Source organism: Elgaria multicarinata, chromosome 8, assembly GCF_023053635.1.
Source record: "Elgaria multicarinata webbii isolate HBS135686 ecotype San Diego chromosome 8, rElgMul1.1.pri, whole genome shotgun sequence".
NCBI lineage: Eukaryota > Metazoa > Chordata > Lepidosauria > Squamata > Anguidae > Elgaria > Elgaria multicarinata.
In genome coordinates, this window is record NC_086178.1 from 8,991,568 (window position 1) to 9,006,550 (window position 14,983).

General features: G+C 47.1%; 1 protein-coding gene across 1 annotated transcript in view; it reads left to right on the forward strand.

Annotated features, from left to right (window-relative positions):
- LOC134402407 (cytochrome P450 2J1-like) overlaps nucleotides 1–14,983 on the forward strand; it is a 52,885-nt gene that overhangs the window by 35,365 nt on the left and 2,537 nt on the right. Inside the window, exons 5-7 of the mRNA XM_063131836.1 lie at nucleotides 1,401–1,577; nucleotides 7,414–7,555; nucleotides 14,160–14,347. Of these exons, the coding sequence (XP_062987906.1) occupies nucleotides 1,401–1,577; nucleotides 7,414–7,555; nucleotides 14,160–14,347 (507 nt within the window). The remainder of the gene's footprint in view (nucleotides 1–1,400; nucleotides 1,578–7,413; nucleotides 7,556–14,159; nucleotides 14,348–14,983) is intronic.

Genomic DNA, 14,983 nt, shown 5'->3' on the forward strand with positions numbered 1-14,983 from the left:
TGTTGGTGCCTGCATTTGGAGTTATGTTCTCTGGCAAACAAAAAGAGAATAAAGAGGGTTTCCCTGTTCAGACGACATCCTAAGCCATAGTGGTTAAGCATTCTGCCCTAAACATTATGACTTAACATGTCATGTGAGCCATGACTTAGGGCCTTGCTAGACCTACCCGATAATCCATGTTGGAGGAGGGGCCAGGCTGCACTAGAAATAGCGTGGCCTGTACGTCCTGTCCACAGGTAAGATGCGACGGGGCTGAGGGTAGCCCCGTCACGTCCGCCATATTACCCCCCTTAAAGGGCGATGTGAGCAGGAGCACACCGCCACAAAAGGTGGGTTTTTTGTTTTTTTTAAAAAAGGGTTCCCCGCTCCCCCTGCCTTCCCCCACAATGCCTGATGCCCCCCTGCCCACTCGCTCGCCTGTCCTCCCCCGGCTCACCATGCCGTCCCCGTTCTTCCCCCAGTCTGCAATGCCCGTCCCTGCTCGCCATGCCTGTATGTGTTTGCCATGCCCATCCCGGCTCGCCATGCCCGTCCCTGCTCGCCATGCCCATCCCCATTCTTCCCCCAACTGCCATGCCCATCCCCATTCTTCTTCCCCATCCACCATTCCCGTACCTGCTCGCCATGCCTGTCCCCGTTCTTCCCCTCTGTCCGTCATGCCCATTCCTGTTCTTCACCCCGTCCGCAATGCCCATCCCTGCTTGCCATGCCCGTCCTTCGTCCCCGCTCACCATGCCCGTCCCCCGTCTGCCATGCCTGTCCCCTGTCTGCCATGCCCATCCCCATTCTTCTCCCTCCCATCTCTCCTGTTCTTTCCCCCGGCCCCCATCTCCCCCCCTGTGATTTCCCCCTCCCCGGCCTGATGGGCATAGTGCTCCTATGGAATGCTGTGCCCAGTCCGTGGCTTCTCCTGACTACTCACGAGTAAGCAAGCAGCTGGGAAAAGACACGGAAGTCACTAGACTTTCCGCTGCCCCGGCCTCAGCCTGGGGCTGCGGAAAAGCCGGGCCATCAGTGGATCCGCTTATTCCGGGTCAAGCAAGGACTTAGCCCGGCCTGACCCCAGGATTCCCTGTGCATCATCTGGATGCACAGGAGGAAGACCGGGCCTCACACCGGGCTAACTCCTCATCTGGCAATGGCCTTAGTGTGTCCTGTGAACCATTCTTACCATGGTGGCTACATAAGTATGGTTCAAACATGCTCACTAACCCTTTGCTGCAAAAGGGTTTGCTGCTAAGGTAAGCAGCCCCCTCCTCTATACATATCAGTGAACCCTTTCACTTCTCCACCCCAGAATATTCCAGAGGATGATACTGAAGTGCTAATCCAAAGGGGTTGGCTTGTGTTACCCAGCCTCCTCCTTGATGATGTCAAGATTTTGCTTATTTCCCTTCTAGTGGTATGAAATGTTCCCATGGATCATGAAGCGTCTTCCAGGACCTCACAAAAAGGCGTTCTCCGCCTTTGAGTCAGTGTTTTCATTTGCAAGGGAGGAGATAGAGAAGCACAAGGAGCAACAGTCCTTTCACGAGCCACAGGATTTCATAGATTTCTATCTACTTGAGATGTGGAAAGTAAGTCTATACTGTACTTGAAAACTACTCATCCAAGTTCTCTTTATATTTCCTCCTTTGAATATGACTCGTATAAAGTATCATTCCATTTCCTGCTCTGGCTGGACAGCAATATCTCACGAGTCACCAGTAATTTCTTCTATGCCTCAGATAATCTTTTCATTCTGTTGCCCTCCCGAAAATCACCCATTTTAAAATCAGGTACTAACATGAGTTACAATCCAAACATGAGGGCATCCACTGAAATATCTATAAGGAAAAGAAAAGCAGATATTGTCATAACTCCCAAGATAATAGGGTTGCTTTTGCTGAGTGGAGACTTTTACACCAAAACTTTGCTTCTATACTAAATATATATATCTCGTATTAGGGCCCATTCCACACAAAAATACACATTGAGAAAACCTAAAAGATCAATCTGTTTAACCCTACCGATAGCGCAAAGAATTTTTTTGATTATAGTTTAATTCCGCATTACTCCATGAAATTTATGTACATGCTCATAGTTTCCACTGATTCATTTTATTATTTTTATTTATGCATTATATTATTATTATTTTATTTGTATCCCACATTAATTCAAACAGTATCAAAGAATAAATAATTTCCACGGCAAAAAAAATGTATTAAATCATTAAAAAATATATGCCAGTAAAAAAAAATGCTATTAAACAAATAAATCTTAATGCAGCTTTAGGCAAGTATAGCCCTCAAATGCTTTGATAGAAAGCAACATTTTAACGTGGTGCTGAAATAAAAGCAGTGTTTGTACCAGTTGAGTCTACAATGGGAGGGCATTCCACAACCCAGATGCCACAACAGCGAAGACCCTCTCCCAAATTCCACCATAACGGATGCCTCAAACAGCTAGGATGCAGATGAAGGCTCCTCTGATGGATCTCAAATCTCCAGCAGGCTCTTCATGTGGAGTAGGCTGTGTCACTGGCTTAAGATCACCCATGCATCCACTGAATTTCATGGTTCTTCAGGAATTTGAACCCATCACTGAACTATCTATATCTAACAATTTAGCCATTACGTCACAATGGTTTTGCTGTATACATGGGAATGTGTGAAAGAGCATTTAATCCAGATCAGCTGATCATGAAAGTAATCCGTAATATCACAGCAGAGCTCAAGCACTGCCACAGATACTCTGGCATGCCTAAATACCAATGAGATTATTGCTGCCTCCTGTTAGAAAGGCAGCTAGCACAAAAAAGACAAAACAGAACAAGTGTTTACAGTCCCGCATGCATACAAAGGCTAAACAAAAAAGGAGACCATTGCTTTCTTTAGTCAAGGAAAGAAAACAGTTTCTAAGAAGAATTGCTTGCTTGGGGGTTGCGAAACTTGGGGGGTATTCCATATACTGTAAGGCTGTGCACCCTCCCCAAACTGCTTTGGGTTGATCCGACCCTCCCCCAATCCGCTCTGGAACCGAATCCGGAGTGAGATCGGGAGGGCTGGATCGAGATTCAGACCCCATTTTGACCTCCTTCCTCACTTACTTGCCTCCCCGGCAGATGGTGAAGGCAGGTAAATGGGGAAGGGGGGACAAAATGGGGGCCAAATAGGTCCCGCTCCCCCTTACCTGGCTTCACCGTCCACCACCGCATGGATTGCGGTGGAATCGGGTGGCGGAGCCAAGTAAGCCTCCCCTCCCATACTAACCTGGTGCCACTGCCGCCACCACCGCATAGAAAGCGGCTGAGCTGGGACCAAGTAAGCCCCCTCACCCTGTCCCATTACCTGCTCATGGACTGTGGTGGTGGCAGTGGAGCCAGGTAAGCCCCCCACTTACCTGTGTCTGTAGCGGTCCAGATGGTGGTTTCAACTGCAGCCCAGGACTCAAGGCAGAAACAACCCACCTGTTTCCGCCTTGAGGCTTGGGCCTCAGTTGAAGCTGCCGCCTGGACCATGATAGATGCAGGTAAACCCCCTGCCCCTGCCCCCTTATTTGGCTCCACCGCCATCACCACATGGACTGTGGCAGTGGAGCCGGGTAAGCCCTCCTCCCTCCAACTTACCTGCATCTATTTCAGTCCGGGTGGCGGCTTCAACTAAGGCTCAGGCCTCCAGGCGGAAACAGGCATCAGTTGAAGCCGCCACCCATGCCATAACAGACACAGGTAAGCCCCCTCCCCCTGTACCCTTACCTGGCTCTGTCACCATCACCACACGACTGCGGCGGAGGAGCGAGGAAAGTCCCCTTCCCCCACTGACCTGCATCCGTAGCTGTCCAGACACTAGCTTCAACGGAGGCTCAGGCCTCAAAGCGGAAATAGGCAGTGGCCACAGTTGAAGCCATCGCCTGGACTACTATGGATGCAAGTAAGCCCCCTCCCGCCTGCCCCCTTACCTGGCTCTGCCACCGTCACCACACGGACTGCGGCGGTGGCACCATGTAAGCTTCCCCCACCCACTTACCGGCATCCGGAGCTTCAGAACAGTTCAAATCGCTTCGGACCATTTCGAACTGCTTTGCGCCGATGCAGACCTCCCCTGATCTGCTTAGAAATCGGGCTTCAGAGGTCCGGATCGGCCCGCTCCGCTTCAGATTCGGGGATCCGAAATGGAGCAGAGCACAGCCCTAATATACAGTTCTTCTATTATCTCTCAATGTAGAAAAGCACTGTTCATGTCCAGGCAAAGATTTCTTCAAAGTTTTCTCTACTCTCCTGTAGACACTTTGCCAATTAGTCTTTCCTTGTAGAGTTCTACTTCACCTTCTGCCCCTTGCTTTACCTTAAAGACCCATTTGCACCCTATGGCTTTCTTGCCTGGTGATAGTTTGGTTAGGACCCACACAATGGTGATTGGTGGTCAATCTGAGTGATGGGGCAGAAAACAGGTTACCAGAGTCTGAGCCAAGGGCATCATTGGACATGGAGCAAAGGGGTCACCAGAGGTGGAATAGTCTATGATTCGCCCACAGCCAGCAACCTTTAAACAGAAAGGAAGCACTCAGGCACATGAACCTCAAGTTTAAAAGTGCAAATGAGGAATGGTTAAATCACACAGCCATACAAAAGCACATCTTTAGACCCACGTTCTCTTGTTCCAGCAGAGAACCAAGTGACTTTATGTTCACAAGTGCACAGGAGGATGGGAGGGAAGTCCCAAAAACACAAAAAATCATGATGCTACTAATGATAATATCCTCAGAGCCACATAGCCAGGGCTGTCTCTGTGCCTTGATGGGCCCCAGGGCTAGCCATTGGTAGTGATTCTTCTACTGTGGCCCAACACTGAACTTGCACGTGACATTTGTGCAAGGACACACTAGGGTCAAAGTACATTAACAATGCAAGAACATTTTTCACTACATATTTTAATGGAAACCATTTCCCATATTTTCCTGGAAGCTAAAGCCTTATGTCACTTCCATGGTAAAAAAAAAACTCAAAAAGAAACACAGGTCAGATCAACCACAAGCAGGATATGACACTTCAAAAACATTTGGAAACTGTATACGGAGTGTGTCCTGGGCCCCAACAGCTCTCACTACAGTTATAAACTGTTCTAAAGCAGTAGTGCAGATTTTGCCACAATATAAAGCACACAGATACAGAAAAAATAAACACACACAGTAAAGAGCTTTCTTACACACACACACACACACACACACACACACACACACACACACACACAAACACACACACACTCACACTCACACTCAAGAAAGAGATATAGGCCTTAGCTAGACCTACCTTATAGTCCGTGATGGAAGAGGGAAGATCTCACGTTGTGATTAACATGAGATCCCTCCTCCATTTACATGTGAGGGGCGATGCCCTCAGGAAGAGAGGCGTCACGCTCACCATTTTTTATTTTTGAAGAGGAAGGAGCACGCGAATGGTTGTGCTCTAGGTATGGTTTTTTAATATATTTTTAAGCTACTTTTCCCACTCCCCTTACCAAAACCCCGATGGGCACAGCTCCTGGCTCCGCACGAGTAATCGCCAGAGCCAGGTCAAAACGCGGCAACGGGCCACACATTCCACAGTCTTGGGCTCAGCCCGGGACCGCAGAAAAAGCAGGCCCAAAGGGGAGAGCTCTATCTCAGGGCAAGGGAGGGATCATCCCTCCCTGATCCCGGGATCCCCTGTGCATCATGTGGATGCACAGGGATTTCCCCCCGTGATAAAGCCCGGTCTAGCTAAGGCCATAGAGTGACTCACTGCCTCATTCAGCCTAAAGAGCCAAACCATGCAGCAGAAGATGCTGTCTGCACGTAGGTCAGTACAAGTATCTCTAAACAATCAACTATGAGGCATAGGGCATGTCTGCACTAGGGATGTGCTCCGCTTCTAATCGGACCGGCGAATTAGAAGCGGAGCGGGGGGCTTCGCCTGCCCTTAAGGTGGAGGCAAAGAGGATTGGGGGGCCGGCGGAGCGTGGTGAAGAGGATCGAGGTGAAGGCGGATCCTTCGCCACGATCCGGAGCTCCGCCGGAAAGGTAAGTGGGGTTTGCAGGGCCCTGCTGCTGTCGCTGTCGCCCATACGGCAACAGCGGCAGGGCCCGGTAAACCCCCCCTCCTCTCCCTTACCTTCGTCTGTCCACGGTCCTTCGGCTTTTTCAACCAGGAAGTCTGGGCCGCAAGCTCAATTGAAGAAGCCGAAGGACCGCGGACGGATGCAGGTAAAGCCCCTACCCCTTGGTCCCTTTCCGGGCTCTGCCGCCATCGCCGTCGGCTTGTACCTTAGCGTACATGTGTATCTCTGGATAAGCTGTCATGGTGGCGAGTTAGAGGTTTCTAACGTGCAAATTGACGGAGCTATCGAAAGGGGTGTGAATGGGGTTCCTGATTTTCATAAATTCCCTAAAAATCAGGGGATGATGGGACTGCCTTGAGTCTTGGCGAGCTTGTGTATCCCTGGATAAGCTATCATGGTGGCAAGTTTGAGGTTTCTAACGTGCAAATTGACAGAGCTATCAAAAGGGGTGTGAATGGGGTGCCCAATATTCATAAATTCCCCCAAAATCAGGGGATGATGGGATTGCCTTGAGTCTTAGCATGCGTGTGTATACTTCCATGAGGTGTTCATAGTGCCAAACTTGAGGTTTCTAACTTTAACAGAAAAAAAGTTGTATACTTTTTTAGCTTTATGCAAGCCTATGGGGGGGGGGAAAGGAGCTCCGATCCGGATCTGGAGCTCCGCAGCAGAGCGGAGCGGACATAGGCGGAGCGGGGGCAGAGCAAAGCGGCCTGATCTGCAAGTCGTGGATCTGGAAGAGAAGCGGAGCGGGGGGTCCGTGCACACCCCTAGTGTGCACCATACTTTATCCCAGGGATTGCCCTGGGATCATCCCTGTGTGACCACATGACACACAGGGGATCCCGGGGGCAGGAAGGGATAACCAGGATGGCTTTTAGCCTGATTTTTTTCCACAGTGTTGGGATTGTCCCAAGACTATGGGAGGTGTGGGTGGCCATCCCAGTTTCGTCCAGTCTCCTCACAACTAAACGCAAGGAGCCAACAACCAGGCACAGGGCACATTGGGGATGGGAAAGGGAGTGGGTTTGGGCCTTTTTAAAAAACTTACTTTTTAGCAGAAGTGCAGGTTCGCTCCAGCACCTTTTCTTTTTTAAAAAAATGGTGGACGCGCCATCCTCCTTTCTCCCTGGACATTGCGCGCCACATGTGAACTCAGGGGCAGGATCTCATGATCAGCATATTGCACGATCCTCCCCCCTTGTCCTGGAGGTGTAGACATGGCTGTAATTGGCTGCTAGGAAAATAAGTGTGCCACAGAAGGTAAGGAAGTGCTGAGGAACAGCCTATAATTAATTTTAAATTCAATTTTACCTTTCTCCACTTTCAACATTAGAGAAGGAATGAACCCAACTCTACCTATGATGAAGAGAACTTGGTTCATTCTATTCACGACTTCTTTATTGCGGGAACAGAGACAACTGCAACTTCTCTGAGATGGGCACTTCTCCTCCTCACAAATCATCCAGATATCCAAGGTCAGAGAGATGGGATCAAGGGACACTCTTGATCCCTATCATGTCATTCTTTTAAGGTTTTATTCCTATCAAATGATGCACGAAGATGAGGAAGATTGTAAACAGCTGGGATTGTTCAGCTTGAAAAAAAAGAATGTTAAGCGGAGTCATGATAGAAGTGTACAAAATTATGCATCTCCCTTTCTCAAAATACAAGAACCCAATGGTGTCATCCCATGAAGCTGATTGGTGGGAGATTCAGGACAAAAAAAAGGAAGCACTTCTTCACACAACACATACTTAAATTATGGAATTCACTAACACAAGATGTAGCAATAGCCACCAATTTACATTATTTATTTATTGCATTTTTATACTGCCCAATAGCCGAAGCTCCCTGGGCAGTTCGCAAAAACTAAAACAGTTCAAAGTATAAAACAAACAGTATAAAAACATGATATAAAATGCACATTAAAATAGATTAAAACATACCACACATTATTAAAACATCTCTGAAACATCTTTAAAATATCCCGAAAACTAGGGTTGTGCACGGACCCCCTGCTCCGCTTCACTTCCAGATCCACGATTTGCGGATCAGGCCGCTTCGCCCCGCCCCAGCTCCGCCCACATCCGCTCTGCTCCGCTCGGAGCTCCGAATCCGGATCGGAGCTCCGTTTTTTCCCCCCATAGGGTTGCATTGAAAGCTAAAAAAGTAAACAACTTTTTTTTCTGTTCAAGTTAGAAACCTCACGTTTGGCACCATGACACCTCATGGAAGTATACACACGCACGCCAAGTTTCAAGGGAATCCCATTATCCCCTGATTTTTTGGGAATTTATGAAAATCGGTCACCCCATTCACACCCCTTTCGATAGCTCCGTCAATTTGCATGTTAGAAACCTCAAACTCGGCACCATGAAAGCTAATCCATCTGTCCACACGGACGCCCAGACTCAAGGCAATCCCATTATCCCCTGATTTTTGGCGAGGCTCTAACCTCTAACGCACCACCCATAACCCTAATTCACACCCCTTTCGATAGCTCCGTCAATTTGCATGTTAGAAACCTCAAACTCGACACCATGAAAGCTAATCCATGTGTCCACATGGACGCCCAGAGTCAAGGCAATCCCATCATCCCCTGATTTTTGGCGGGGCTCCAACCTCTAAAGCACCACCCATAACCCTAATTCACACCCCTTTCGATAGCTCCGTCAATTTGCATGTTACAAACCTCAAGCATGGCACCATGATAGCTTATCCATGTGTCCACATGGACGCCAAGTTTCAAGGCAATCCCATCATCCCCTGATTTTTGGGGAATTTTTGAAAATCGGGCACCCCATTCACACCCCTTTTGATAGCTCCATCAATTTGCATGTTAGAAACCTCAAACTTGGCACCTTGAAAGCTAATCCATGTGTCCACATGGATGCCCAGACTCAAGGCAATCCCATCATCTCCTGATTTTTGGCGTGGCTTAACTCACCCCAAATTGTCCCATTCTACAACTATGTCAATTTGCATGTTAGAAACCTCAATCTCGGCACCATGATAGCTTATCCACGTGTCCATATGGATGCCAAGTTTCAAGGCAATCCCATCATCCCCTGATTTTTGGGGAATTTTTGAAAATCGGGCACCCCATTCACACCCCTTTCTATAGCTCTGTCATTTTGCATGTTATAAACCTCAAACTCGGCACCATGAAAGCTAATCCATATGTCCACATGGACGCCGAGACTCAAGGCAATCCTATCATCCCCTGATTTTTGGCGCGGCTTAAACTTTTTAACTCACCCCAAATCAAGTCCCATTCTACATCTACGTCAATTTGCAGGTCAGAAACCTATCCTTTGGTCCCATGACAGCTTACCCATGTGTCCCCATGGACGCCAAGTTTCAAGCCAATCCCATCATCCCCTGATGTTAGGGGAAGTTTTGAAAATCAGACACTACAGTATGTCAGGGATTTTAAAGTTGCAATGCAGAGAGCTCAATGGGGCCAGTTGAAAGGAAATCCCAACATGCCACAAGATAACCCTAAATCTTCTTGCACACTTGAAAAATGGATTTTTGAACTTGATAAAGTCTAAGTGAGCACAGGAAGGACTTCTCCCCTGAGTCAAAGCAAGACACATACACCATCCCTGCGAGGTGGGAAGGGGAGAAGGGAGGGAAGGCAGGCAGGCAGGCAGGCAGGCAGCATGCATTGTAGTGCCGCAAGGATGGCTTGAGCACTAACGCATAGCAAATCAACCCGTAAGCGGGCGCAAGGAGAAAGTGAGGCAAAGACGGCTGGTTGTTTCTTTCTAAGCCAGCAGTTACGCATTGAGGGGCACAGAGGAGGAGGACTGGGAGCAAGCGTGCCGGAGGGTGCTGGGCACGAACCGCAAAGCCCATCTCCCAGGCACCAGACGGGCAGAGAGGCAGGCAGAGCAGGCATGGAGTCAGTCCTGGCAGATGCCCCACCATAGCAGCACCCTGGGGGAGGCGGGCAGACAGGCAGGTAGGCAGGCAGGCAGGCAGGCTGCGGGCATTTCTGGTGGCACAAGGAAGTTAGGCAAGGATGGCTGGTTTCTAAGCCAGCACTGCAGTTAGTCACGCATTGCAAACGCAAACCATCCCAGCGAGTCAGTCACCGAGGAGGACAGGCTAGCAGAGGGGCAGGCAGAGTGACATGTCATAGATCTAGTGTTGGGGGGGAGTCAGTCCCGGCAGATGCCCCACCACAGTAGCACCCTGGGTGGGCGTTGGAAAATGCCATCTTGTGGGTCCATACTTCCCCCACCCCATGTCCTGCAGGGTTGCCTGCCTAACCCTTGTGGGGATGGGAGATGGAGAGCTTAGAGTGGCAGTGCCAGCAGCAGCAGCAGTAGCAGCAGCAGCAGCCTTCGGCTTTCCCCTGGAACCAGTCGCCTTGCCTGCCTCTTTCCCCAGCAAGACCGACTGGTGTTGCCTGTGAAGATGCATCTTCATGCTGCTGGTTCCATAATGCCCTGTAGATGAACCCCTGCTTAGGGTGAGTTTGCAGTGGCGACAGACAGCAAAGCGGGGATCTACTCCCAACTCAAAGTGGTCCCACACTATACTTGTCTTTTGCTTCCGTGGTGACACCACCAATTGCCCGCCTGAGCTCTCTGGTGTTGCCACAGAAACAGGGGTTGCAGCAGAAGAGGTGTGGGATGAGACTGGGGAGAGAGGCTCGGCCTACTGCTGCTCCTCCTCAGCCGCCACATCCTGGAGGACCACCACCTCTTCCTGCTCGTCTAGGAGGTCTGGAGACAGGTCCAGCAGCGGGCTCATGGGCTCAAACGATAATGAAGGAGTTGGGGATACTCCTCCTCCTCCGCCTACTGTAATGGCACTGCAGCCACGTGCCTCTTGCAAAGGGGCACTTTTCCCATTCTCACCCTCAAAAAGAGTATGCCGGGCACAAGTAGCAGAAGAGACTGCCTCTGCCTGCTCCTTCTCCTGCTTCTGTTGTGGAGCAGCCAGCCATGGACTTGCCCGTTTGATTTTCACAGCAGGAGAAGAAGCCTGCTTACTGGTGCCAGCCTGAGCCTTGCCTTGAACACTGCTTTCACCACGCCCCTTCACAGACATGCGCCTTCTCCCTCTTCTCATTTTGATTATATTAATACTAATAATAATATGTATAAGAATGTACTAATACTAATAATAATATGTATAAGAATATAATATTAATATTAATAATAATATGTATAAGAATATACTATATGTAGGGAAATGGGACAAGAAGTGTGTGTATGCTTTGCCCAAACAGGATTTGATTAAATGCTCTATCTGTGGCTGTTGCACGGCAGACTCACAGTCCAAGTAACACAGAGCAATAGAGAAAAATTGGTATTTTTTGGGTTTTTTTGTATATAGATAGAAGGAACAAGGAAGATCAAACACAATCAGGCTTTAAGAGAGGGGAGGGGGAGGAGAACCAAACAAAGAAACAAACACACATTCCAAAATTTAAAAATAAAGTTTATATTAAATCAAAGTAAGGGAAAAACACAGAGCAAACTAAGCAAAAATCAGAAATAAGCAAACAAATACACACACACGCCAAGCTAAATCCTAAATCTCCAGAATACTATATGTAGGGAAATGGGACAAGAAGTGTGTGTATGCTTTGCCCAAACAGGATTTGATTTAAATGCTCTATCTGTGGCTGTTGCACAGCAGACTCACAGTCCAAGTAACACAGAGCAATAGAGAAAAATAATTTTTTTTGGTATTTTTTGGTTGTTTTTGTATATAGATAGAAGGAACAAGGAGGATCAAACATAATCAGGCTTTAAGAGAGGGGAGGGGGGGAGAACCAACCAACTAAACAAACACACACTCCAAAATTTAAAAATAAAGTTTATATTAAATCAAAGTAAGGGAAAAACACAGAGCAAACTAAGAAAAAAGTCAGAAATAAGCAAACACATGCCAAGCTAAATCCTATCTCCAAAGTCCAAACACAGCAGCAGCTAAAACTACCTCCTCTCCCCACGAACGCCAAAACCCACAAGACGCTGAGAGCTCTGACTGTGAGGGTGACTCTGGCTTAGTCCCCCCCTCAAACGCTGGGATTGGAGGATGCTTCATGAGGTGATCAATTCTCATCAGGATTGGGAGCTGAATGTGCCTGTCATCGCTTCAAATAAACCCCGCCGCGCCGCAGCCGGTTTACCATACCGTTTGTATAGTAAATGTACCCGATTTTTTTAAAAAATATTGCACGTGAACCACAGGACGCAGAAAGTTGAGAGTAGGCTCAAAATGACCCCCATCCACGACTCTCTGAGCACAAGAATTTTCAGAACGATAGCTTCAAAAACAACCCAGTTATCTGCTATTCTTTTCTGCAATGCAATCCTATGGGCGAAATGTTTTCAAGATGGCGATCGGAGCGGTCCGCCTGAAAGAGGAGCTCCGAAAAATGGGTGCTTCTCTTCACCTTGCTTCTAGAGGTCCGCAGTCCGCTTCTACTCCACCTCTGGGCAAGGCGAAGCAGGCCAATCCGCTCCTGCTTCTGCGCTTCTAATCGGAGCGGAGCACATGCCTACCGAAAACATTCTAAAATTTCACTGGATAGGCCTGCCAGACTAGATCAGTCTTTATTGCTTTTTGAAATTCTAAAAGACTGTCAAGTTGATGAATTTCCTCTGGCAGGCCATTCCAAAGTCTGGGAGCAGCAGAAGGAAAGGTCCTCTCGGTAACCGTTGTTAATCTAGTTTTTGCTAACTGAAGTGGATTCTTCCCAGAGGACCTGAGTGTGTGGGGTGGATTGTACAGGAGAAGGCGATCGCGCAGGTAGCCCAGACCCAAACCATGTAGGGCTTTAAACGTAATAACCAACACTTATACTTTGCCCGGAAACTAATTGGCAGCCAGTGAAGAGATTTTAAGACTGGTGTAATGTGGTCACCCCTAGGTGTACCAGTGACCAGCCTGGCTGCCATATTTTAGATTAATTGAAGTTTCTGGACTAGGCACAGAGGTAGCCCTATGTAGAGTGCATTGCAGAAGTCGAGCCTTGAAGTTACCAGGAGATAGATGGGCTATGAATGGCTACGTTATGTGCAACCTCCAGTATCCGAGGCACTAAGCTTGTTGCATTAATTGCTGGGGAACATGGGTGGGAGGATGCTGTTGCACCATGTCCTGCTTTGTTGGTCCCTGGTCAACAGCTGGTTGGCCGCTGTGTGAATAGAGTGCTGGACTAGATGGACCCTTGGTCTGATCCAGCATCAGGGCACTTCTTATGTTCTTAAAAATCACATTTAGCTTTAATTCTGATTTTGCCCCCTAAATCAGGGGAGCAGAGGGGCCATAGTTCAATGGGACAGAGCACATGCTTTGCATGGAGAAGTTACGAGGTTTGATCCCCGGCTTCTCCAGGTAGAGCAAAGAACGAATCCTTCTGGAAATCGTGGAGAGCTGCTTCCAGTCAACGTCAACAATACTGGGCTAGATTGGCCCATGGTCTGACTCAGTATAAGGCAGCTTCCTATGTCCCTAGAATCTTTCTTGATGAAATGGAACCAGCCTATAAATAAATGTGTTTATGAACATCCATTAAGAAGCCAGAACCAGTTTGGCTTACCAACAATTAGCACAAAATACAAAAACACAGCCTCAATAAAACATAATTGCTTATTAGCTGTGTGTTTTAATAGTGATTTTTAATAACTTGGCATGTAAACCACTTAGAGATTTCATTATATCAAGCAGTATACAAGAATTGTTAATAAATCAATAAAATATCCCACACAGCCATGAAACTCATTTGGATGACCTTGGGTCAGCCTGTATTTATCAACCTAACCTTCCCAACAGGTTAATTATACATGTATGTTTTGTTTTTTATCTTCTTAGATGAAAAAGTGGGATAAAAGTGTATTAAGCTGAGTGCTTCAGCTATTTGGCAATGTAGAAATGTAATAAACAAATAAATAAACAAATAAATAATACACCAATTTTAGTTTGTGATTCATTAAGAGAATTAAATGGAATAACTTCAAGTAGAATAAATATTTGTCAATGAGTTTTGAAGATATATGAAATAAAAAGTTATATCCAATCTAAAGCTTCCATTTTCATTATTTTTCTCAGATAAAGTCTACAAGGAGATAGAAGATGTTTTCGGTTCATCATGCTCAATCTGCTATGAAGAGATAAAGAAACTGCCCTACACTAATGCTGTGATTCACGAGATGCAGCGTTCAAAATATAATTTATTAGTTGGACTTCCAAGACAATGTACAAATGATGTGAAAGTGAACGGTTATCTCATTCCCAAGGTAGGGTGTGTGTGTCCCACAGGGATCTACATTGGAACTAATTTATTTCAACTTGTTCATAAGTTATTTTGAATTAGCAGTGAAGTAGCCAAATTTGCCAATGACACCAAATTATTTAAGATGGTTAAAACAAAAAGGGACTAACACTAGCTCCGAAAGCTTCTCTCCAAGCTGGGAGAGTGGGCGTCCAAATGGCTGATACCATTCAAAGTAAACAAGTGTAAAGTGATGCATGCTGGGACAAAAAAAAATCCATTCAAGTATAACGTGATGGGATCTGAGCTAGTGGTGACCGACCAAGAAAGAGATATTGGGGTCGTGGTGGACAGCTCATTGAAAATGTGGACCCAGTGTGTGGCTGCTGTTTTAAAGGCAAAATCCATGTTAGGCTTTATTAGAAAAGGAATTGAGAATCCAACTACGAATTTCAAACTGCCTTTATACAAATCTATGGTGTGACTACACTTATAATACTGTGTACAGTTATGGTCACCACACCTTAAACAAGATTTTCAGAGCATCTCCCCTATGAAAGAAGGCTAGAACAGCTGGGATTGTTTAGGTTGGAAAAATTGGGATGGCTTTCAAAGGTGGTTGGATAAATTCCTGGAGAAGAATGTTATAAATGGCTACTAG